This window comes from Sardina pilchardus, chromosome 5 (assembly GCF_963854185.1).
Source record: "Sardina pilchardus chromosome 5, fSarPil1.1, whole genome shotgun sequence".
Lineage (NCBI taxonomy): Eukaryota > Metazoa > Chordata > Actinopteri > Clupeiformes > Clupeidae > Sardina > Sardina pilchardus.
This window is the reverse complement of record NC_084998.1, coordinates 31,484,082-31,509,887: the sequence shown is the minus strand read 5'-3', so window position 1 is coordinate 31,509,887 and position 25,806 is coordinate 31,484,082. Positions and strand designations below refer to the sequence as shown.

General features: G+C 42.2%; 3 protein-coding genes across 3 annotated transcripts; 1 reads left to right on the top strand and 2 right to left on the bottom strand.

The window, feature by feature from the left end:
* The first annotated feature begins 226 nt into the window (after positions 1 to 226).
* On the top strand, positions 227 to 9,113 carry nlrc3l1 (NLR family, CARD domain containing 3-like 1). Its single transcript, XM_062537249.1, has 7 exons — positions 227 to 365; positions 1,685 to 1,873; positions 3,437 to 3,541; positions 4,036 to 4,128; positions 4,548 to 4,656; positions 5,357 to 5,597; positions 6,205 to 9,113. Exons 2-7 carry the CDS (start codon positions 1,761 to 1,763, stop codon positions 7,836 to 7,838), a joined length of 2,295 nt encoding a protein of 764 aa, XP_062393233.1. The 5' UTR covers positions 227 to 365; positions 1,685 to 1,760; the 3' UTR covers positions 7,839 to 9,113.
* Positions 9,114 to 11,680: 2,567 nt separating this feature from the next.
* Positions 11,681 to 12,854, bottom strand: mrps12 (mitochondrial ribosomal protein S12). The gene is made up of 3 exons (XM_062537248.1): positions 12,696 to 12,854; positions 12,460 to 12,515; positions 11,681 to 12,155 (listed from the first exon to the last, which is right to left on the bottom strand). Exons 2-3 carry the CDS (start codon positions 12,503 to 12,505, stop codon positions 11,776 to 11,778), a joined length of 426 nt encoding a protein of 141 aa, XP_062393232.1. The 5' UTR covers positions 12,506 to 12,515; positions 12,696 to 12,854; the 3' UTR covers positions 11,681 to 11,775.
* Positions 12,855 to 20,213: 7,359 nt separating this feature from the next.
* On the bottom strand, positions 20,214 to 25,381 carry pgrmc1 (progesterone receptor membrane component 1). Its single transcript, XM_062537246.1, has 3 exons — positions 25,053 to 25,381; positions 23,797 to 23,952; positions 20,214 to 21,687 (listed from the first exon to the last, which is right to left on the bottom strand). Exons 1-3 carry the CDS (start codon positions 25,342 to 25,344, stop codon positions 21,593 to 21,595), a joined length of 543 nt encoding a protein of 180 aa, XP_062393230.1. The 5' UTR covers positions 25,345 to 25,381; the 3' UTR covers positions 20,214 to 21,592.
* Positions 25,382 to 25,806: the final 425 nt, after the last annotated feature.

Below are 25,806 nucleotides of genomic sequence, written 5' to 3'. Positions count from 1 at the left end.
GAGTGATCGTCTCCTGCAGAAAGTTGCATAGGGTCTCTTTAAAGGCAAGCCCTTACAAAAATGTATGCAGATGTGACACAAAACTTGCTGAAATAGGCTACAATGCAGTCACATGTCCAAAACATTGCACTTGCATGCACTGCAAAGCAAATGCAGTTTTGAGCTCAGTGAGACACTGTATAGGCATAAAGGCTACTGTGTCTTTAAAAAGGCGTATATAAACAGACGAAACCGAAACTGCTAAGGAAGTAGACCTTCTAGAAAGTGTCGAACCTACATGTACACCTTGATGCGCTGCCGTGTCGAATGTATGTAGTAATATTGTCCACTTTACTGCTGAAATGAGGATCTGAAAGAGTAGAAATGTAAGTAACCGCTCTAACAAATCACTTGAGTTAAAAAAGTCAGTCCAATAGAGGTAATAGCTTACATTAGGTCACATTTCCGTAGCTGCAATAACGAAGTTAGCTTAGCTCTCCGACAGTTTTACACCCATTCTACATCAGATTGCTGGCGATAGGTAAATTGTTCATTCTTTAAATGTAACGTTATAGGCACTATTGAAACATCTGATGACAGATTTGCGAGTGATTTTATGTTGAGCTGTTTTGGTAGGCTGAATGTGAAGACCGATATCGCGACATGCAGTCGTTGTAGGCCACGGTACCTAACTTATGGCGTGTGGGGGAGGTTGCAAGAGTTGATTCAAAGTTCAGCCCTTGTGGTGTACGGGTTATAGTCCCATTAAATTATTCCACAGTATTTTGTCTTGCCCAGTTTTGGCTAGTTGTCCAAAATCCTCTCTATATTCATTTCAAGAACATTTGTAACTGGTGCATAGCCTACTCGAGTCAAGACATGAATGAAAAGATCAAAGGGCACACAAGGCTTACAATCGTTCAGGTAGGTTGGGCTACAGCAGGTGTCCATGGCGTGTTTTATCAAGTCTTAGTTTATAGCAGAGACACTTATATATGAGTAGAGCCAGTGTTAGGATACAGCTTAAAGACGGCAAAAAGAAGATCCGTCAAGAGATTCGTCTTTCATTTCCTTCCTTGTATACAACCTCGAGACATCCTGCAGTTCAGGACCGTGTGCTCAGTGCTAGTGTGCAGACTCAGTAGGCTACTTAAATCAGTAGTTAAATCAGGTCTAAAACCTTTTTTTTTTTTTTTTTGCGGTTTTTTTATGATAGGATAGGGGAGAATGTCAGGAAGTGTGTGGGAGAGGGTAGGATCCGGAAAAGATCACGGGGTGAGAATCGAGCTGCAGGCGTAGCCTACGGTGCAGGTGCCCCAGCCTGTTATGCCAGTGGGCCACGAAAAAAAAAACATTTTAATCATACATTTGTTAGATGTACTAAATAATTAATATACACTGATGATAACACTGGTCGTTTTAAACAACGATATCAGAAAGCATTGACTCCAGTCTGTGTGTTATTTCTGAGAGCCTTGACTCTTGTCTGTAGGCTATGTTATTTCTGAAAGCATTGACTCCAGTCTGTGTGTTATTTCTGAGAGCATTGACTCCTGTCTGTATGTTATTTCTGAGAGCCTTGACTCGAGTCTGTGTGTTATTTCTGAGAGCCTTGACTCGAGTCTGTGTGTTATTTCTGAGAGCCTTGACTCCAGTCTGTGTGTTATTTCTGAGAGCCTTGACTCCTATATTTGTGCCTCCTCAGCCTCGGCCTCATCTGAACTGGAGCAGCAGCACCCACAGCACAACGCACTCTCAGTGAGCGACCAGCACGTCGGGAAATGGACACGCCGTCGGAGATTCCAGCCGGTCGCGGCGCCTCCATCCACGGGACGGAGCATAGTGACGACGAAGGCATGACCTGGGACAGATCGCCGCTTGATTTACCAGACTGGTGTGTGGTGCTTGTGTGCCTGTGCTTGTGTGCTCCAGTCTCTTACTAGTTGTTATGATAGTGTATGAGCACTCACATTTAGTCTGAGGCACTCAGGAGGATATTTGCAAGTAAAAAGCCTTCATTACATTTGGCTATCAATTAAAATCATGTTTTTTGGCCAAGATGGCCTTCCTCAGGGCAGATTTAAAAATAGGCGCGTTCAAGTTCAACTCCAAATGACCTCTTGCAGCAGCGAGAGCTGCAGGTGACAGCAGGGGAGGGAATACAAATGCTACTATGAAGTTGTACACTCTCTACTTCCCGTAGTCTAGACGTGACCATGTGATGAAACATGAGGCACGGACCCTTGTGGATATGAAGAGGCATCTAAACACCTGCACATACGTCAGGGATGTAAAAGCCAATTAGGGCAAAGTCCTGACATCATGAAGGCAGGGTCTAGGCTCCGCAGTACCTAGAGAGCTGCTGCGCCACTGCTCAGCAGCCACCTTGCCCCGCCTTGCTCCCGCGATAAGTTGAGGCCATGTGATCTCGACTGCCGAGTCGTAAACACACCCATCTAGACCATCGTGGACAGATTTTTAACCATGTGCATCTTGTGCTGCGCAGATCTTGTGCTGCGCAGCCATCATGAACTCGCCTAGCGACTGTCTGTAGACTGCATTATCTGAATCTGAATGTGGTCACATGACCAGAAAGCACAGGTGGTCACTTGCTCAGGCGTGTCACATGACCTAAAGAACATGAATGAACATGTAGTAGTACTCTTGAAGATGCTTCCGCAGCAGGCAAACAAAGCCGTTGTATTCACACACAAATGCACAAATTTCATGTTTCCCATTAGAACCCTTGTATAGAGAATGGGAACGGAAGTTAGCAGCGCAGTGCATTCTGGGACAAAAAGGGTGTTTTCCTCCATTAGGTGAGGCCGCGGCGCGAATTATAAACAAGAAACCTATGGAAACCTATGATATTTCGAACAAGATCGGCTAGCCAAAACAGTAACACTAGATGTAAACATTTAGGCTACTATGCTAAAAACTAGTAGTAGAAGTAGTAATGGACCGTACAGAGACAAGCTCCTGCCAGACGCGAGGAAACGTTATATAGAAAAGATATCTTTGATCGGTAACATGGATCCCTATGACAGACCGTCTGGAGAGTGGACGTGAGACCCTGAAAGTAATACAAAGACACTCCGTTGTTGATTTTTTTTTACCTGACGATCGTGGGCACGGACGTTACATCCAACAACAACAGGTTCGTCCCATGATGTGTGAAAAACAGTGTTAGAAACAGCGAGTTAGCAATGTTTTACGATGTTTACAATGGTACAGCATTGGCAGCAGCGAACAAGTGGCCTCACGTATGTATCCCAGACGCCACCGCGGCGCAACCGCGAAATGTCCGCGACGTCACATTCCCATTCTCTATAAGGAAGAAGCCAAATATGTCCGTGCAGCTATAACATAACGTAGTCATTCATGTTATGATTTTAAATACTTAAACTGCATGCTTTCTTTCTCACCTGTCGATCCTGTGCCATCTGTCCCTGCCCAGTGACATCGAGAGAGCCGCCTCACCTACTCCGAGTTACCTGTCCATGGAGAGCGAGACCATGGACTGCAGCGATGCAGACGCTGAGCCCGACGAGACATCAACCAGGTGCAACTCATACCAGGGTTTGCTGCTAAGCGATGAGTTTATTAGGAGCTAGCCTTGTACAACCACGCACAAAGTGATGTTTTAGAATAAAAGGGGAAGATCTTATGTGCTTCTGCATATAACTGGTGCATCCACAGGAGGAGATGAGCTCAAACTCGTGAAATAGGTGGATGTGTTGAGATCAATAAAAGATAGAACAAATGATCAACAAATGTCAAGGGGCGCATTGTGAAGTAGTTTGTAAAGATGTAAGTAAGTAAAGTAAATTTTTTAACCACAGCTCGCACCGATCAAAGTGCTGTACAAAGTGCATTAGCTAAAGAATAATAAAATAAGATCAAATAAAATGGGTAAGTAAATAAATACGCATATAGATCAGTGGTTTAAGCTAAGACGACATCAGCAGATGACACTTAATTAGTCGATGTGTTTGTGCTAGTTCCTTGTAAGTGTTCCTTCCCCCAGGTGTTCATGGGACGTTATTGTGCCCACAGGGTGGAGTTTGAGAGACCGGACTCGGCCGTCTCGAGCATCTACTCTCTGGAGAGCGACGAGGGCGTGGAAGACGAGCTGAAGGCCGAACTCCAGTAAGTGTAGTACACACACACACACATGCACACTCCACCACACACACACACACCACCCACACACATGACCTAGACACCTTAGTCTAATGAACTGGGACACTGGTGAACTGACATTCTCAGTATTGCGCCACCAATGAATGTAATTCTGCTCTCAATCAAGAGTTTGGAGTTATTAACTAAATGGACCCTAGGTTGTTTTTTACTCTGGAGTTGGAGTGAAGTATAAAAGTAATAATATCAATATCATAACAATATTATCTTCAGTTGAAGTATATAAAGCACATCAGCATGTTTACATGAAGTGGTTCAATGGATGCCGATTCTACTGTTCTAGTATTAGTATTCCGTGTCTGTCTCAAACACTGACATCCCTGTGAGTAAGTCACCATGACGATGGTACTCTCGGCTTCTGTGTGTAGGATTCGCAGGATACCCAAGCACAAGAAATTCCGCTCTGGAAAACCGGAGCTTCAGATGGACCCGAACTACAAGAGGCACCCGGCTCTGACTATCAAATACACGTTCAAGGTTCGCCTTTCACTTTCAAGTTCACTAATAAGTTCTTGCAAGAGTATTGTAACTTATACAATAAGTGCTTCATATTTGTACAACTCACAAAAAGTTGGGACATTGTGTAAAATGGAAATAAAAACAGAATGTAATAATCTGCCAATCTTGTAAACTCTCGTAAACATATATACTTGCCAAAAGGACATCAAATGTTTGAAAATGCCACATTTGACTATTTCATGGAAAATATATGTTCATTTTGAATTTGATACCAGCAACACCTTTCAAAAAAGTTGGTAACAAATGCTGGAACATTGTGAACATTGTACTTACTTACTTGGGGAGTTCATCATCTACGGTGCATAATATCATTACAATATTCAGAGAAATCTTTGCAAACTAGGAATAGAGCTGAAAAACAATAGTGGATGGACATGGTCTTTTGGACCTCAGATGGCACTGAAAATAATTGTATGGGCTCCGATAAGCATTGTCTATGAGCACAGTTTGATGCTCAATTCAGAAATGCTAGTGTAAACTTTATCATGCAACAGACAAAACTGTATTGAGACATGGTACAGAAATACCACTATCTTATCTGGGCCTGAGCTTCTTTAAAAACGACTGAGGTAACGTGAGGGATAAAAAACCTTTTCAACTTGTTTTGGTCCTCAATTCAAATCCCAGATTATTTTCTTTTTGTTTGTTTTAATTTCAGTTCCTCCAGCAAGTGTTGAAGAAGCTGACTGAGGCTCAGCTGAAGTTCTTTAAGAAGTTCCTGTGGGAACGTTACCCTGAGTTCTTCAGGGATCCTCTGGATGTCCTGGACATCATCGACCTGGTGGACAAGATGCTGGAGTGCTGCGACATCGACTTCTCCCTCAGCATCACCCAGCACGTGCTCGGATTCATGGGACTCAATAAGCTCGTGAAATACATATGTGGACACCTTCACAGGAGTAAGTTCAAGTTCAATCTAATTCTTTGTCCCAAATGGGAAATTTGATTGCAGACAGGATCACATGCCACACAACAATATACACAACATGCCACAATACAGACAGATATAAAGTGAGCGCAACTTTACCCACCCACAACACATGCAACACACTTACCTTCACAGCCCATGATCTTATCTTATGACTAGCCCTTATGACCTGTAATAAACTGATATCCCTGTCTTACACATATTACAACTTAACGTATGAGAAACATATTGAACAGACTAACCTTCATAAGTTATGATTGCAACCATCTTAAAACGTCTTATTAGTGCTCGTGACCTGTAATTAACTGATATTCCTGTCGTACACATGTTACATATGATAGAGACTGGGCTTCATGGCCTGTTATTCTAAAGCAAATTTTGTTTGTAAACTATATTGACATGACTTCATATTACGACTTGATAACGTACGCTCAAAAAAGCAGTGTTGATAACGTGAATAACCGAATGACAACCAAATAACACTGTCGGTTGTTTGAATATTTTGAATTCTTCATCAGCGCACATGTGGTGTTATTAATCCTTATGACCTGTAACAAGTAGACGTCTCTGTCTTCCAGATGAGGTGCGCTATGGTCTGAAGCAGCAGCTCAGAGAGAAGTACTCCACCATTTACGAAGGCTGCCCAAAGAATGGCGCGAAGGCGGACTTCGAGTCGGTCTACGCCGAACATTTCATCACATCGGGGCTCTACGCACCGGTCAACGGCGAGCACGAGCTGCGGGGCTTGGTGGAGGAGCTGAAGGTGGACAAGCGCTTTAAGTACAAGCCCATGAAGAACACAGAGATCTACAACCCGGAGGTGGTGGCCGAGCGCTACCTGCGGCTCATGGTCATGAGGGGCATCGCCGGGATCGGCAAGACGACGGCCGTGCAGCGCTTCATCATGGACTGGGTCAACGAGACGGCGCACGAGGAGATCTACTTCGTGTTCCCGCTGTCGGGCGAGTTCGTGATGCAGCACCTGGACGAGGAGATGTCGCTCCGAGGGATACTGAACTCGATGTACCCCGCCGTGGAACCGCTGGCCGACCTGGACTTCGAGGACTGCCAGCTGATGTTCATCCTGGACGACGTGGACGAGCTGGTGCTGGAGCTGGACTTCCTGTACACGCACTGCTGGTGCGACGCCAACACAGTCGTCCCGGTGCGCAACCTGTTCATCAACCTGATCAAGGGCAACCTGCTGCACTACGCCTTCCTGTGGGTGGTGACGCGGCCGCTGGCGTCCTGCGCGCTCCCCTCCGACCGCATCCACCAGGTGGTGGAGGTGCGCGGCTTCGCCGAGGAGGCGCGCGAGGAGTACTTCCGCAAGCGCTTCGCCCACGACCCGGCCGCGGCCGAGCGCGCCGTCGCCTACCTGCACGCCAACAAGACCGTCTTCATCATGTGCCACCTGCCCATGTTCTGCTGGGTCGTGTCCGACTACCTGGCGAAGCTGTTCGAGAAGTACCCGCTCCCGGGCCGGGAGCCGCCGCACACGCTCACCGAGCTCTACGCGCGCCTGGTGCAGGTGTACTTCAACATGCGCCAGAGGCGTCACGACGAGACGGGCCCGCTGGCCGACGACAAGAAGTGGGAGGACGGCAAGGTGCTGATGCTCAACATGGCCAAGATGGCGTACTCCATGCTGGAGAAGGAGGCGTTCCACGTCACCAAGAGCAACTGGAAGGACGAGGACTCCGACGCCAAGGAGGCCATCGTGCGCTCGGGCCTGTGCACGGAGTACTACCGCGAGAGGTTCATCCTGTACCAGGAGAAGATCCGCTGCTTCATCCACCCCACGGTGCAGGAGTTCATGGCCGCCCTCCACGTCTTCCTCATGTTCAAGAACAGCGGGAAGAACGTGATGGACACCAGCAAGATGTCCATGATCAAGCTGCGGGACCTGAGCCTGGCGGACGTCTACAAAACCGCCGTGGACAGAGCGGTTAGCGGTAAGGCCAAGGACCCCTACCACTACGACCTGTTCCTGCGCTTCCTCGCTGGCATGGGCGCCCTGTCCAACCAGACCATCCTGAGTCGTTTCTTTAATCACGTCGGGTTAAAGAACTCTGCCCTCGAGGACGCTGCCAAGGCCTTCAGGAAAAGGATGAAGGAGCATCCAGACAAAAAGGAGACCCTGGAGAAGTGCTTGGAGGAGCTGAGCCCAACAAACGCACTCCTTCGCAAAGGCAGCATGCAAAGCCAATAACTTAATGACACTTACAAAGGGTTTGTGCTATTTTACAAGACACTTTTGTTTAAAACAACTTGCTATGACATCAGTGAACATTACCTTAACATTAAAATGATCAGTTTATAGAGAGGTTGTATTGCACCACGTGCCTTATACGTTGATTTGAGATTTTATTTTTCAGTGTGTGTTTTGATATTTTCTGTTGGAAATTGACTTGGATCAGGACACTCCCAAATCTGTGTCGTAGTGCTAATGCTGAGATGCTTTCGACAGCCCACCAGCAGTGTGAAGCAAATTAATTTGCTCTTTGTATTATTTCTGCCTGTGCACCAACAAAAGGGTTGTTTATATAAGGAAAGTTAGTCTCACCCATCATGAAGGTGATTTGAGGGTTACAAGAGAAGTCACGGTGGGCGCACTGACATTCTGTCTACAGAAAATGCCAGCTGGTCATAGGAGTTAAGCCTACCTTACACTGACAAGATTTGGGAAAGATTCTTGAAAGATTGTAGTTTTTTGAGTTAAACTTGAATGAGGGGCATTAGTTAAAAAGACTACGATCTTTTAAGAATCTTTCCCAAATCTTGTCAGTGTAAGGTAGGCTTTAGCAAGAGAAGGAACATGGACTCAATTAGAGTAGGAAGGCTCCTGCAGAATCATACATACCTACCATGATAAATTACATCTTGTCCAGAAATGTTTTATTGTCTAAATGTATAGAGTAGGAAGGCTCCTGCAGAATCAGACATACCTACCATGATAAATTATGTCCTGTCCAAAAATGCTTTATTTTCTAAATGTATATATCAATAGCTTTACTTAAATGTATCTTTACTGAACGTATGTCTTAACAAACATGTGTGTTGCTAGGTAAAATGTTCACAGAGATTCATGAGAACTGAAAAGGGAGAAGCCAAAAGATGAAAGATGTTTTGTGGGGTTGATTACAAAGAGGGAAATGAGTGATAATGCTAACCGGTGATTGGTGTGTGTGTGTGGTGATCACATGGGTAGATGGGAGCCTGAGTATTAGTGGAGAGGTTTGTTTGTGCCCGTGCCGAGATATGCCTTTATCAATAGGTGGATTTGACTTGATGTAGCTGCCTGCAGCTGTCTTATGCCGAGTTGTGCATATGTCATGGTTGAAAACGGATCAGAATCTCAGAAATAACCACCTTATGCAGTCGACGTACGGCGGCTACATCAAGTGGAATCCCACTATTGTCTATGCTTGCTATGACTGTATACCTTTGTTAGCCTGTGGTGATCTCTTCACCCATGGGGAGTGATCTTAGCAAAATATGAAAACACATCTCAAGGTTTTTTAAAAAGATGACAAGCTGCATACACAAAAACTGGCGAACTGGCAAATACAATAAAGGTACTAGACATAGTACACATTTTTTAAATTAAGAAAAGTTTTGCGTCATACTATCATACATTGGAGATAGATATGGGGATTTCCCCTGTAGTTCAGAATAAGGCTACAGTGTGGGCACATTGTAGAGCAATGCACTGCAGTGCGATGTGGACTGCTTTACCATGATGTGTATATGTTTTTCAAAGTGTTCTTTCCACAGTCATTCCTTATTTATACAGCTTTGCTTTTAAGGTTATATACCCTAGCAGCATTTGTAGAATATGTTCCATGCTTTTAAGAAAACATGATGACATCACAGAATAGCACAATCATGAAAGAATATAAAAGTGGCTATCCCTGATCGAAAGTGTACATAGCCTTATTTTTTAATACCATGTATTGCTCCTTTTATCATCATTGATGGCCTGCAGTCTTTTGTGATCGTTGTTGAAGACTGTATTACCTTTAGAACCAGGTCCTGTAAACACTTGGATTGGATGAAGTGCAGATTTGGGATCTCCCCAGAGTAGCCCAATGATGTTGAGATCAGAAACCTGATGGGCACTTCAGAACCTTAACTTATTCCTCACAACGTGGCCTGTGCTTTGGGTCATTGGCATGTTGGAAAGTCCAAGTGCGTCCCATTTGCAGCTTTTGGGCCAGTGAGTGCAAATTCTCCACCGATATTTTCTGATAACATGATGCATTAACCTTGCCAGCAATTCTGACTAAATTCCCTGCACCTTTGCAGCTTACATACCCCCAAATCATCAGAGATCCACCTGAGAGTTTTGGGCTCAGCGTTCCGAATTACTTTGAGTCTGAGGTTCTGAGGCTTCGCTAGGTGCCGTTTGGCACATTGTAAGCATGTTGTTTTGTGGCATTGACACAGTAATGTCTTTTTTTTCTGCCAACCTGATTGTGCAGCCCATTTTTTATTTATCTTGAAACAGACGCACCACTTTCTCGCAGTGAAGCTTGCATTTCAGCTGAAGTAACTTGAGGGTTTTTCAGTACATACTGTCTAATTGTACTAGCAATTGAAGCTGAAATCTTTGTTGGCTTGGTGTTACAGAAGAAGTCCTTTTCCACGTCTATCAGACTTCAAACACTACTGACCAGTATTATCAAATCCTTGGATATCTTTTTATATCCTTGTCCTGATTTACAGTTCAACTATTGTTCCCATATCTGTTGACAACTCTTTTCCTTCACTCATGGCTCAGTAGCCAGCAAAGGCAGTGCAAGGTGCCTGTACCTTCACATTGAATCTGGGCGTCAGCTTGTGCAGATATGATCAAGCCTGACATTTAATAGTATGTTAACTTTTGGTCAGGGTGAAGACAGATTGTCATTAGTCATATTATCTAAAACTCACCAATACTTTACAAATGCTGCTGGGGTATGTAAACTCCTGAGCATAACTCTGGAGATGACAAATGGTGGTGGTGTGAAGTGTGATTTACGTGTTTGTAACTGTGAAGAGGGACAGCAACAGTGTATGGTGCTTCATCAAACTATTCCTCCATTACTAAATTCATGAGTGTGTGAATGTGTTTGACGTTTGTCAAGCTGAAAGGGATTCAAAATAAATGACTCACTGCAGGCTGTTGAACTGAATTTCTTTTCTTGAGAACAGAAGCCAGAGGAGATTAGAACATGCTCTCCAATGGCATGCGCATAGCACACAAAATCAGACCTAAAACTGGGCATGTTACTCTTAAAATGACTACCAGAATTACCAAATTGTTCACAGTATTTTAATTCATCCCTTGAATTAAAGATGAAAATCTACACTCTACACAGCACATCTTGATCACTTAACATTAGACCCATTCTGGTGGCGTATTTATCACAGCAAAGGTAAACCCACACACATGGTTTCCTGACTGTTGATGCTGTTTATTGGCAGTTAGTAAAGTCTAGGCAAAGTAGGAAGTAACGTTAGGTATCTCTGATCAATGAGATTGGTAAGGCTGTACCAATGATTTCAAAGTTAGTGCCCATTGTGATACAAGTGTTCAAAAGGAATCTCAATCATGAGTCACCAGACTGCACTTTGTGTGCTGCTGTAGGCAGCTCACTACTCTGGGTTAGTATGTGCTTCATCTGACTCTGTGCTGTGTGTTGTTCATTAATTCAAAGCTAGAGGACTGCCCTCTCCAAGTGCCCTTCTAGTCAATGATCGCTTACTCCAAAAGGGACGCATTTCCCCACATTGGATCAAGCAATGACTTTTGCATAACGTGACCAGATGTCCGAGATCAAAATCGAGGACATAATCCCAAAAATATGGAAAAAACAGGAACATTTTCAGTTTGACTATCATACATTTGAAATACATACAAGTTTTATCTTCAAAAAACTGAGATATACAGTATAGGTAGTTGTTCTGTATTTTCCTGGGGACAGGCAACCAACAACCAGAGACCTCTGGTCATACTTTTGCAACATCTCCTCTAGCCTCACCTTCACTGAAAAGACAGAAGATTAGATGTACAACCTGACAAATACCAGGTTTATTACACATTAAAACACACACAACACAGAATAAGAACTACAGTGCACAAACAAGTATCCCTTCTTCCTCAATCACTGTTTTTTCTTCACCACATGGGCACAGTCATATTTGCCTCTGACCACGGTCAGCTTCACGCCGGGCAGATCCTGCGTTCTGCCCCCCTGCACCAGCACCACGTTGTGCTCCTGGAGGTTGTGTCCCTCGCCGGGGATGAACACCACCGCCTCTTTGCCGTTGGACAGCCGGACGCGGGCGCACTTGCGGTTGGCCGAGTTGGGCTTCTTGGGTTTGCGGATCATGGTTTTTAGCACCACCGCTTTCAGCTGCGGCCGTCCGAACGTAGCGCCGAACTTCGGCGGCGGTCGAGCGGGCTTGCCCTGCCGGTGCATCTGGTTCAGGGTGGCCATCGTCCTGGAGAGGATGGGGGTGGTCCACTGGGAGACGGGCGAAACTGCAACAGGGGAGTAGGCTACCGTTAAAGCATGGCCACCAAATCAGGTGTAGCAAGTCACACTATGCATTCCAAAATATTATCATACAAAGGAATTAGATATGGCAGCAGCTGTGACTGCCACTATGAAGGTAGTTAAACATAAATCGCACGTCAGCATGATGCATCCTTGTGAAACGTGACATCACACATCTGGAGTAGCCCACCGTTAGTTTGTACTGTCATTGACCTGCACTGTAGTAGCTAGCCCTCTTTCCACAGCAACCTAATTCTTACCACATCAAGCAGCAGCAATGTTACTCACCCTGAAGAAACGACATCAGCGGTCTCAACTTCCCCAAGAGTGACATGTTTCTAAATCTGATAGGGACGAAACGTAAGGTTTTGCACGATTAGTCAAATAGCATCAAACATTTTAGCAAGCAGGTGGGAGGACAGGTTAGTTAACTGTTAACGTTAATGGAGTCACCTTGTACAGCTCGTTAGGTTTGGTTCCCTATGTCAACACTAACTTCAACACAACTGATCTCCGACTATTACCTGCTGGCTCACTGTAAATGTGGTTGTACTCCTGGCGAGCAGTCTTGACATACGATCTTCAGACACTCAAACTAGAATATCAACTTTGATTATCCATGTGCACCTCCATGTTGTTTTCTCCACAGTGACGTACACCGGAAACTCTTCTTCTTCTTCTGTCATTCAGCCTAATCTTAATGGGGAATATGGGCGCCCCCTAGAGATGGCTTTGACAAAACGTTTGCCTCATCTTTTCCGATCTTTCCCCCCATCATCATCCCATGCATCTCCCCTCTCTCACACACACCATTTATATAAATCCAGATGTAAGAAAAATGGGACACAAAAATTAAGAATACAGTAGAATACGAAATAAATTAAGCATAACCTTAATCCTTTTCCCATCATCATAAAATATCTTCATACATCATATAGACACACAAGAGGGAGAGAGGGTTAGGAAAATATAGTAGCCTACAGACACTGAAGTATCTGGATTGAAAACAGGTTTGAAAAATAATACTCACCAATGAATCTCCCTCAGGCCTGTCTCTACAAGTGGGCTGTACGAACACACTGTACCTTGGCCGATCACAGATAACCGACCCTGTCTTGCATGATGAAATAGTGAGTGCAGTCTGTGGATTTCCTTTCTCTTTTATATTTCTCAAACGTTGGCTTATTAAGTGAATGAAGGACAGAGTGAATTCCCCTGGCTGGCTTGACCTGCAAGTTGGGCAGGTCTGTTCCATTACATAGTTGTGCATCTAGCGGCTTGAGGACACATCTCCAAAGCCTTAGCAGTCAACAGGGGCAAGTACATCTACTTTGAATAATAAATAATGATAATAATAATAATAATAATAATAAAGTTCAAACTCAAAAGAGCTCACAAACCAGGTTACCACTGAAATGGGACTGAATGCTCAAGTGTGTCATTCAGGTGGTTACAGCCACAGAAATTAGAACATTAAAAAAAAATCCTTCATTGCAAAAACAAAAGTCAAGCCTTGATTAAACTCCATCGAGAATGAACTCAGCACCCTCTTGTGGAAGTTGAAGGAGAAGTGAAAAACTGACTCTGGCCACTTCTCAACCTCTCTCCCCTCGATGCTCGGTCCTCCAGGCTTGTTCCCACTGATCTATAAAAAACACCAAATAGACTATCCCATTGTTGCCGCCCCATCATTCTATATCTAGATCTGTGGGAACGAGGATTGAAGGGGTAAGGGAGGATAGATAAAAAGACAAATGAAAGGGGCCCAATGACTAGATACCTTGCCTCAAAATAACAGATTCACACTCATTCTGATGCAAGTCTCTGACTTATTGACAATGACTCCCCATATAGTTACTTTGCCTCAAAAGAACAGCTTCAAACTAACAATGACCCACCACCATATAGTTACTTTGCCTCAAAATAACACCTTCAGACTCAATTTGATGCAACTCTCTGACTTAAATAAAGGGAATTAATGATCTGACATTGCCAAAAGATCAAGTGTTGCACTATTATATAGCATTATTTTCATGGGTAGTAAGAGCATGAACCTTTTCTTTCGGTTTAAACAAACTGTGTTGAAATATGACGCAATGGGGAATACCTGCATAGTGTTACCTTATCTAGATAGTCTATGAGTGCCACTTTGAATATTTTCAAAGTGAACAGCAATTAAATGCAAACGATCAATTGTAAACCTTGGATTTTCAATGGCAGATTTGAATATTATTTGATATGCTGATGTTGTTAGGTGATACTGACTATAACATGAATATATTTTGTGTGTCCTCATCAAGCATAAGAGCAATGGACAGTACTCCCTACGCTCACAGGACTTTCTCTTGTTGGATGTCCCAGATGTCCGTACGGAACTGGGCAACAAGGCTTTTGTGTACGCTGCACCCTCAGCATGGAATTTGCTGCAAAACAAACTTAAAAAGCGCTCATTTAGCTCTTTGGATGCTTTTAAATAAAAAAAATTAATGAGCTTATGGCTGATTCTCTTAGATGCAGATGTTTTTAAGTCTTTTAGTTGCTAACACCAGTGTAAAATGTGTCTTTGTACGACTTCTCTGTGTTGTGTATGTCCGTAAGTGTTTTAAGATTGCTGCTGCCTGTCTTGGCCAGGTCTCCCTTGTAAAAGAGGTTTTAATCTCAATGGGATTCTAACCTGGTTAAATAAAGGTTAAATAAATAAATAAATAAAAATGCCATGCACAATTTATGCCATTCTTTATGTAGATCAGTGGGAACAAGGACCGAAGAAGGAAGGGAGGATATATAAAAAGACGAATGAGAGGCACCCGTAGTGAAAAATTACTCCCCCCTCCCCAAATAAATAAATAAATAAAAACAAACAAACACCAAAATATTATTCAGATTGGAATTAATTTATCACACACGCCTTACAACTGTGCAGAGATTTACATATTTTCGTAAAATGGGAAATAAAGAGTCCTGGAACAGACTCGACAGACAGACAGACAGGGAAGGCCCACTGAGGACGGTCTCCTTCTACTCCTCTTCTCTCCATGGTTTGGGCTGCACTTTGCCGACTGGAGACAAGTTCCATGTGATTCCAGTGGAGGTCAAGACCTAAGGAGAACATTGCATACAATCATAAATTAGGCTAGTCCTAGCAATACTACAACACTGCACAGAAGGTGCTTTGTTTTGCTTTTTAACTAGGGAGTACTGCCTTTTACAAACTAACTCAGTCATACCATATCATCACCATGTATTATATAACAGCATTGGCAGTATAGAACTGGACATTTATATAGCAAATGAGCTAACATATGAGTCATCATCATAACGCAATACTCACATATCCCCAGACTGAAACACAGAAGACTGCTCCAGCGATCATCAAAGGGGTGCCATACTTGGCGTGGAATTCAGGACTAATATCGGATCCATGTCGCACAGCAACCTGCCGTGCGCTCTGGCCTGCAAACAACCATCATTATAAATCGTTTATTCCAAGCAGCCAAGTGGAATGCCCTATTACGAGCCAAAGATTACAATTTACCAACAAAAAAAAGTTGATGATTATCAGCTGGTCCTGAATTCTGACTTGAGGTAATGTGAGGACAACCTAGAGTGGCGGTCATCCACCTAACGTACACTAGAAGTCTTCACAAAACCTGGATCTACAAATCCAAATTCATTATACTCTCTATTTCTAACTGGAATGACAACACACTGGTGAACATGTCTTACGATCTAAATACAGACATGCAAGTCTATCTTTCAGGCCATTTTCATGTTAGGTTAACGTTGGCTAAGCAACTGAATACTAGCATAATGTAACTTAACGTTGTATTCTTACATTATCGTACCCATAATTTGAGGTTGACCTCAATAAAAATGTAATGATGACTTGAATACGTCTCCATTGAATGTTAAGCATTCATTACATTCACAAATAATATAGCTGTGGTACGTGACATTAGCAGACCTCTGTCAGTAAACTGAAATTAACAGTAGCAGTTGGGTCGTAAGTTAGCGCGAGCTCTCTTACCCAGAGAGATGGCTGGCCAAGTTCAAAAGTGTCATACACAATGTATAAGTGAAACAGTAAAAACACAATGGAGCTGTACTATAACCACTTACCGGTAAGATTCAAAGCGGCTTTGGTAAACCTGAACATGTTTGCTTGTTTCCCTGTCGTCGGCTCGAGGACACCCTTGAGGAACTAAAAACAAAATGGAAGAAATTTGCGGAAATACGTTTACTTCTTCGATGGTGGTGCAAGCGCAAGCACTGTGATATGTTTTCCGCCACCTACTGTTCTGGAGAGTAGCAGGCCAAAACGGGGACGTCAAGTTATGTCAAATGACCCCATACAATCTTATTTCTAAATGGGAATTCACTAAATTCAAAATAAGAGAATGTTGTATGGGAAACAAGTGAACAGAGACAACAAGCCAACAGAAATTAATTTAATCAAAGAAATAAACTTGCTCTGCCAAATGATGTGATCCCACCGAGGAGGATAAACAAAGACTGCAACCTTGTCATCTAAACTTGATGAAATCTATCTAAGAAAGGCAGAAGGGGCCTATGTTAGATCCAGAGCAAAGTGGATAGAAGAGGGGGAGAAACATCCTATTTTTGCCAGCCAGAAAAAAGAAGACAAGAAAAAAATTCAATAACATCCTTACTCATGATGGAGAGGAAAATACAGACCCAGCTGTGATTGCAAAGGTGGTTTCTTTCTACCAGAATTTATATTCATCTGCATATTCTCAAGTAGATGCCGATTGTTTCTTCAGAAATATCCGGCATCTTATTCCTCATGTAGCCTAGAACATGATTTTGCAGAATTGTGTGACTGACTTGTCTGTTGAAGAAATTGAAAAAGCTGAAGGTTTATCTTTAAACAAATCTCCTGGAATAGATGGTCTGACAGCCAACTTTTATAAACACTTTTTGGATGCACTGAAGGGCCCTTTCCTTCTTATGACAAAGGAAGCAACTGATAATATGACATTTCCCTCTACCATGAAACAGGGTATTATAACTTTAATTCCCAAACATGGCAAAGACCCCAAACTGCTAATTGGAGACCAATAACTATTAAACACCGACTATAAAATAATTACACTTGTTTATGCTAACAGATTAAAAAAGAAATTGCACATCATTATAAGTGACCCCCAATCTGGTTTTATGAAGGGTAGATCTATTCACAATAACATTCGCTTGGTAGCCTACTTGATCTCCTAACACTTGAGGATGAGGGCTTCATGTTGTTTCTTGAAGGCCTTTGACTCGAGCATCCTTTCATTTTTCAGTGCTTAAGCCTATAGGCTTTGGTGATGAATTTATAAATATTATTCCTATGTGACAATACTAATTGCTCCATCTCCTTACCAAGGGGTAGGCCTACTTCACCTCGTTTTTCTATCGGACGTGGAATCAAACAAGGCTGTCCTATTTCTCCCTCTCGTTTCATCAACAGAAATGCTTTCCATTCTCGTTAAAAAAATACAATATTGCCCTGCTTGATGTTTTGGGATTGCCAGTTCTGATTAGCCAGTTAGCTGATACAACTACTTTCATGAAGCGTCTTGCTGAGACACCCAACATTTTAGAGGCTATCCAGTCTTTCTCTAAAGCTTCTGGCTTGAAATTGAATTTAAATAAATGTGAGGTAATGCCTATCCATCAATGTAATCTAACAGAAGCCTACATTATTCCCATCAAATCTTCAGTGAAGTATACATATTTCGAGTGACCCAACTGACAGAGAGAATATGAATGTAGAAGATAACCAAGGATTGCCAGGCTAAACTGCAGGTTAAGAGACACACGTTTACTAGAATTTTTCTGACAAAAATGGAGAGCATAACATGATACAGTATCCAGCATTCAATGACCATATCTAAGAGAGCCATAAAATAATGAATCAAATAAACTTTGATTACATGGAGGAAAAGAGTTCACTAAGAGATCAGAAATCACAAAAGAGGTCAGAGATGGAGGGTTAACAAGCCATTAATTTTGACTCAATAAATGGAACTTTAAAAATCAAGTGGTTAAAATCTTTCTTAAACAACAGTATTAGCTTCTAGTACCATATCACATGAAATATTCAGGAAATTAGGTGGTAGATTTCTTCTTAAGATGTGACTCCAGTATTCAGAACCATGCCCCTCAAATGATCCCTCTTCCATCAGCAAGTTGTTCTGTACTGGAAAATTCTGTACAATCATAATTTTACCCCTCACAACACGCCTATCTGGAACAACAGATAGGCTACATTACTGTAAAAAAGTCATCTCTGTAGGCTACATGAAGGACTGGTTAGATAAAGGCATCTGGTCAGTCCTCCGCTTAATTGACTCTAATGGTTGTCTTTTATCGTACACAAGCTTTTGTTTGAAGGGTTATCCTGCAACATTGTTACGTATCAAACCATTTTTGAAGCCATTCCTGATTCCATTTTAGGATTGATAAAAGGGATTATATCAGATCCTACCTGCCCCTCCCTCCAAATCTCTGTTGGAGGCTGTGCCTTTAAAGGGATATTCCGCCATTTTTGGAAATACGCTCATTTTCCACCTCCCCTCGAGCAAAACAATCGATATTTACCTTCCCGTTCATCCAGCCATTCTGTGAGTCTGGCGATACAACTTTTAGCTTCAGCCTAGCATAGATCATTGAATCGGATTAGACCATTAGCTTCTCGCCTGCTAGCTTCATGTTTAAAAGTGACTACGATTTCTGGTAATTTTCCCATTTAAAACGTGTCTCCTCTCAAGTTAGAAAGTGCAATAAGACCATGGAACTACACTCTCATCTGGCGTAATAATCAAGGCAACTTGCAAACGTACCATAGGCGCAGTGATATCTTACGCAGCATCTGAAAATAGTCCCCATAGACAACAAACAGTAGTAGTGCCAGTAGCTGCAAGTTGCCTTGATTATTACGCCAGATGAGAGTGTAGTTCCATGTCAAATCAGCCTAGAAAAACGCTAGGTTTCATTTTCAGTTGGTCTTATTGCACTTTCTAACTTGAGAGGAGACACGTTTTAAATGGGAAAATTACCAGAAATCTTAGTCACTTTTAAACATGAAGCTAGCAGGCGAGAAGCTAATGGTCTAATCCGATTTAATGATCTATGCTAGGCTGAAGCTAAAAGTTGTAGGCTATCGCCAGACTCACAGAATGGCTGGATGAACGGGAACAAGGTAAATATCGATTGTTTTGCTCGAGGGAAGGTGGAAAATGAGCGTATTTCCAAAAATGGCGGAATATCCCTTTAAGGAGTCTAGATTCCCCAACAAATCTCTATGAGAAATATTTATTAACCTTTTTTATCCTGTGTTAACATATAAACTCCATTTAATTTTTTTTCACAAAGCGTCTTATACAGGTCTTGCGAACCAAATACTTGAAGTATCCAATAATTTCTAAAGCCAAAGAGTTATATTTTAAAACTTTGAATTATATACCCCTCCAACGATTTTATCCAAAGGCGCTTTGGATAGAGACTGATAATTGTGTGTTTTGTGATGAGCTAGAAACTGTTGAACACCTGTTTGTGGATGGTCATCTTGATGGTTTGTGGCACCACACAATTACATGACAACAACCGTATAGCCTGTCATTTATTTGTTACTTATTTGTTGCATCTTATTTCAAGATTAATTAAGACTTTACAGTTGTGATATCTTTGAGAATGTGTTGACAGGGGCTGTTGCAAGGGAACAAACTTCCTGCCTGTTCTTTGAAGATCTATATGGGTCTATCTATCTATATCTATATTACGGTAGTGTACAATACATATATTTCAGTAGTTGAGAAATAGCTGAAAATAGCAACCAGTGAAATTGGTTTTGTTCCCGTTTTCGGTTATGTTCATCCAAAAATGGTGTTAGTTTCCAAAAATGGTCAAGGACTATCACAGATCCGGTTAGTCCCAATCAGTTAGGCTACCTGAGAGCTTTGAAACCATCAAATTATGTAAATGCACTGTTTTATGAAAAACACCTATTTGTAGCCTACTGAAATAAATGACAGAAGCTCTTCTTCACTTTAAATTGTTTAATGTTGTACACCTCCAGCATGGAAGCAGATTCAATCGGCACCAGAAAAATCAGTAAGCACGCACACACACGCACGCATGCACGCGCATGCACACACACACACACACACACACGCACACACACGCACACACACACGCACACACAACTCTCCAATGGAATGTTAAGATTCAGTCAATTATGACTTGATAAAACATTTTACCCATGAAAATATTATTTGTAGTACACGTACAGTATATTGATGTCCGTACATAGGTTTGACTATGGTTAAAGACATAAGCCAGATCCCTACCCATCCAAATAACTGAAGAAAAAAATGATCACGAGAGGTGCCCAATGAATATGTAATCCATAATGCAAAACAGTCTTTGATAAAAAGGCAAGAGGTGTTTATAAGCAGAGATAATTGGTCCAGTGCTTGGAATGGCGATATAACTGACTGACTGACAGACAGACAGACAGACAGATGAACGCACAAGGCTATAAATGAGAGAGGATGAGGTTATTAAGGCAGCTGGGGCTCTCGTCTCAGGACACCTTTCATTATGCAGGGGGATTGGGGGGCAGTGTATAGTCGGTCCAAAAAGTAAATATTCCACAGCCTAGAGCAATCCAATGTAATGCTTTAACAGGCATGAAAGAGAGATTAAGCTATCCAATATATCATGCAGTCGATAGAGACTACATCTAATCCATGTATTTGGACTATATGGTATCCGCTGTTAAATGTAAACGAATGTGTTAGACATGCAGATTACAGAGGCTTGCATTGTTCTAACTTTGACAGCTCCAAGAAGCCCCCCTCATGCCTGGGATTATCTGTGCTTGATTGGTACTGTTCAAATGTTAAGATTGTCAAGAGTGTGCAGCAGTCCCCTAGTCTGAAACCAATGCTTCGTAGATCTCTCTCTATTGGGACATAGTGTAGTAGTGACATTCTAAATGTATCATTTTTTTTTAAATTTTTTTATTAAAGCCTGTTTCTGCATAATTAGCATCAGTTACTGATGCTACTGTGATATGGTGCGATTTCTTTAGAGATGAGCCAGTGGGAAGCAGCAACATGAACGGATCTGCACCAACGCAGAGCCATGGCCTTGCTAGCGTTAGCCATTAGCAGCTCTGGGAAGGAAGTCTCTGATCGGGCTCCCCAAACTCAGCACACAGCATAGTTTGCGAGTGAATGCGTTGGGAGAAAAGGGTGTAGTGAGAGATTATCATTGGCCTACAGACTACAACAAAGATGAGCCATACTTAAAAAACAAAAACAAAAAAAAAAATAACAAAAAACAAGTTAGGCTCACACATTTAGTTTGGTCATGAAATAGATGTTACACGTGCAGTGAATGGAACTGTTATTGTTCAATCCTTCTTCTTATCCTTGACCTCTTCGTCATCTGTGTATTCGGTCGGCTCCTCCCCTGGCTTCAGAAGCTTGCCCACGTAGTCGTACTTCTCTGCAGACAAGCAGAATGTTAGCATCTCCCTATCGCCTAGCAACCTATGACTATGAAGTCCAAAAGTAGGTGTTCTATCCAAACTTGCTTTCCACTATCTGCATACACTGTACTTCAGCTATAAGCTGTTTGGGAATAGAAGAACCTGCAAAATGACTAAATATACATAAATTATTAAGTGTATACTGAATATAGATAGAAGTGAGGACACTGTAAATGAAAATAAAAACAGGATGCTATGATTTACTAATCACGTAAACCATATATCTATTAGAATAGTGTTGATATTCTACTGCTATACATTCATTTTGAATTTGATGCTAGCAACACATATCAAAAAGGTTGGAACAGGGGCATGTTTACCACTATGTTGCTTCAGCACTATGTTGCTTCAGCACTATGTTGCTCTTTTAACAGCAGTCTTGAAACAATTGGAAACTGAGGAGACCAGTTGCTGGCCTTTAAAATGTTGTCCAATTCTTGCCCGATACAAGATTCCTGCTGCTCAACGGTCTAGGGTCTTCCTAATCATGTTTTTTTGTTCCATGATGCACCCAATGTTGACAGATCTAGACAGCAGACAGGCCATTTTAGCATGCTGTTGTAATATGTGAAGCATGTAGTTTGCCCATTCCCTCCTGAAACCATTAAAGGTCTTCCCAGCAAAAGTCGTCTGGATGACACCATATGTTGCTCAAAACCTGTATATATCAGTCAGCATTAATTGTGCCACAAGCACCAATACAGACCCATACCATCATAGATACTGGCCTTTGAACTGTATACTAATGGATAGTCCCTCTTCTCTTTAGCCCAAGGGATGCAAGGACCATGCTTTCCAAAAACCATTAAAAATTGTTGTTGGTCTACGCACAAGAAAGTTTTTCACTTTGCCTCAGTCCATATGAAATGAGCTTAGGCCCAGATAGGATGGCAGTCCACACAGGTGTTTACAGAATGACATGAATGTCTCCCCGTCTCTACTTCTGAGAAAACTTTTCCAGCCTCTTGTTGCCCCGGTCTCAACTTTTTTGAGACGTTCAAAATAAGTATATTTTTCATGAAATAGTCAAATTAGTCAGTTTCACTTTCAACATTTGATATGTTCTCAATAACCTTTTTGCAACTACATACAGTATATGAGTTTGCAAGATCAGCAGATTAGCATCCCAACTTTTTATTTAACAAGGTTGTATAATAGTAGCAACAGTGCTCAACTATGTTCAGTCCCATCCTAATCAAGACCACACTACGTTAGTGCCTTGGCAATGGTTGTTTTGCATAAAACCATCAATGCAGGGCCTTAGCAAGCCATTTGAACTGGGGGCTGGCGAAGGGGGTGCATAAAATATCCAGAATATTTGCAACCTATCCACAAAATGGAACAACCATTAACCATTAGCAATCAAAAGCCACTCAACCAAGCAGGATGGCGCATAAAAGTTAATTCCTTCAATAATTCAATGCTTACTGTAGGCTTACAAATCTGTTTGAAGGCCTTGTAGAATTATTAACACCATTTTGGATCATGGAAAACTAAAATGGGAGGAAACTAGAGAGGCTACAGGCCTCCGTCAGGTACCTGATGAAGACCTGAGGGGTCGAACCATTGTTCCCTGCCATTAAACTGGGAGCATACAAGACAATACAAACAAGACATACAAAAGAATATTTTTTCTTTTGACTACATTTGTGCCCATATCCAGCTCCTGTTGAAGTTGAAGGCTACACGCCTCCCCTTAGGCTGGTAAACCCTGCCTGATCTGCCAACAATTTGGATTTCGCCCTGCAGCTCAGGCTGGAAACCTGCACATCTATCTCTCCTGCTTCCTGTCCACATCTTCTGGGTCCAATTACAAACTAGCTTATCCAAAAGGTGCACACGGATCATTGGTCTGATTGGTTGAAGGACTATCCAAACGCGTACAGAGTCATTTGAACTATGCTCATTGATCACGCCTCTTGTGAAGTAGATTATAAAGTGCATACTCCCAAGACTAATGTTCAATCTTAAACGACTGAGCTTAGTATGGTGATAGCCAGACTAGGCCACCCCCACACCCTTGCATGTAACCAACCAATCTCTCTCTCTCTCTCTGAGTAACTCACGGGTAAATTGGCCCTCCCATTCGCTTAGGCTCTCCTGCTGCATGCTGTTCAGGTCGGATAAGTCGTCGTGGACGTCTTTCAGCGCCTCCTTCTCCAGGTTAAAGGTGGCCAAACCTCGAGATGCATCCCGGCCAGCAAACACACCATACGGCCCCTCTGAATGGACAAGACAGTGAGTTAGTGTGGACCACAGACACATGTCGGTGCACAGCTCAGACAAATGGCTGGCTGTAAATACAACATACGGTATATGCTCCTAAAAGCTATGATTAATGTTAAAGTCTGGAATGCAATGCAAATTCTGATAAAAACGCAGGATTGTGTTTTTGGCAGAGCTGCGTTTTTATCACGTTTCATCAGTGGCCTCGGGGAAACGTCTCAAGGTTCAAGACCAATCAACAAAAGCTCCCTAGGCCTAGGACATCAATGTCACTTTAGAAGGTTCTAGGTCTGGTGAAGGGGGGATCGTTTGACCTTTATACATCTGCATTACTCATTCACAAAAAAACAAACAGTCATGGTGACAAGAAAGACTCAGTGTTATCTAGGTTAATTTTATAACAATGTAGTAAATGACTACTACAAGGCTTAGATAATGAGCCAATTCACTGACGCAAAGTCTGTTGCACGGTAGACTGTTTCATGAGATTACAAAATTGACGAGGATGATATTTCAAAGCGTACAGAGAAAACCTTTACTGCGTTTGAAGGGTCTTAATCACATGTAACATCTGAGCAACACCATTCCGTACGTTCAACGTTCTTTCTGAATTTGTGAATCATCTGTTGCATAACACAATTGCATGAGGGTGAAAGGGTAGACTGAACTAAACAATCAGTGGGTGAAGGTTTACATCAACATTGCGTGTGAATAGGATTTAGCTGTGCCAAGATAAAAAAAAATGGGGCATTGCCATTTCATTCCACAGTGATAGGGTGGGCGTGAAAAGAACAACTAAATTAAGGCACTTTGGAAAGTTTCAGTAAGGAAGTGAAGAGGAAATTGCATCCCAAGGCAGGGGCCGTGAAATGGTCATAGACAGTAACGTTACTAGCGTTGGTCAGGTTGACTTTCATGCAAACCAAACCTGCTCTACCCACGCCAACTCAGAATTTAGTTGACGCCCTAAATGTGAACGGAAGCCACGATGCAATATATTTAATAATTGAGCAGCTGGACAGCTTCTGATGTAGGAATGTGCCATTTGTATCCCTTTGAAAACTGATATGAACTGTAGAGATAACGTAAACTTTACCTGGTCCGTAGAACTTCTTTCCTCTCGTTACATCAAACACTTTCATATTCACAGCCATGAGAATTCTTGGGTTTTCCAATCCATCATATTGTTTTAACTCTGACAATGTGAAATCTCGTTTTTTTAATTTCGGCAAAGGTTCCTCGATCTCGCCGAAATCTGGTGGTTGGTCTCCGCGAAAGATTTTGTACAACAGAAATAAGCAAAGGCATAATAAACTCAAATTTAGCGGAGATGTGAAAATTTCCTGCAGAATTCCAGGAGAAGTTTCTACTGCCTCTTCATCGGCCATCTTTGTTTCGCGCTTAGCAGCATGCAACTGCGTGCGATCGGAAGAGGGTGAGGATATCGCGACCAGCAGTGACCAATCACCTACGTGAAAAAAACACAGGGTTGTTTTCCAACCAATCAAGTCATATGAAATATGTAGTCCAGAAGAACGACTAATAACAGTCATTAAAGACCCGAATTTATCTAATAATTGGCATTAATGAATTACCTGCTATTGTAGTGACACGAACATATTACATCAATCAAGACCCATCTGCAATATGTAAGCCTATGTTGTGCTAAGTGAAACACACACACACACACACACACACACACACACACACACACACACACACACACACACGAAAACACAGATGTTTTATCAGCAAAAACAAAGAGGTGCGATTTGTTTTGTTTTTTTAAACAATGTATGAGTAATTCTTGAACAACATCAAAACAATCCAATCAAATCCATCCAGGATTA

Bases quoted from the DNA above. Each gene is read 5' to 3' on its own strand.
- nlrc3l1 (XM_062537249.1), top strand. From the start codon at position 1,761: ATGGACACGCCGTCGGAGATTCCAGCCGGTCGCGGCGCCTCCATCCAC. The intron at 4,129-4,547 runs GTAAGTGTAGTA...TTCTGTGTGTAG, and splicing joins GAGCTGAAGGCCGAACTCCA to GATTCGCAGGATACCCAAGC. The intron at 4,657-5,356 runs GTTCGCCTTTCA...TTTTAATTTCAG, and splicing joins CTATCAAATACACGTTCAAG to TTCCTCCAGCAAGTGTTGAA.
- mrps12 (XM_062537248.1), bottom strand. From the start codon at position 12,505: ATGTCACTCTTGGGGAAGTTGAGACCGCTGATGTCGTTTCTTCAGG. The intron at 12,156-12,459 runs GTGAGTAACATT...CCCCTGTTGCAG, and splicing joins GCTGATGTCGTTTCTTCAGG to TTTCGCCCGTCTCCCAGTGG.
- pgrmc1 (XM_062537246.1), bottom strand. From the start codon at position 25,344: ATGGCCGATGAAGAGGCAGTAGAAACTTCTCCTGGAATTCTGCAGGAA. The intron at 23,953-25,052 runs GTAAAGTTTACG...TTGTCCATTCAG, and splicing joins AAAGAAGTTCTACGGACCAG to AGGGGCCGTATGGTGTGTTT. The intron at 21,688-23,796 runs GTGAGTTACTCA...GCTTGTCTGCAG, and splicing joins ATGGGAGGGCCAATTTACCC to AGAAGTACGACTACGTGGGC.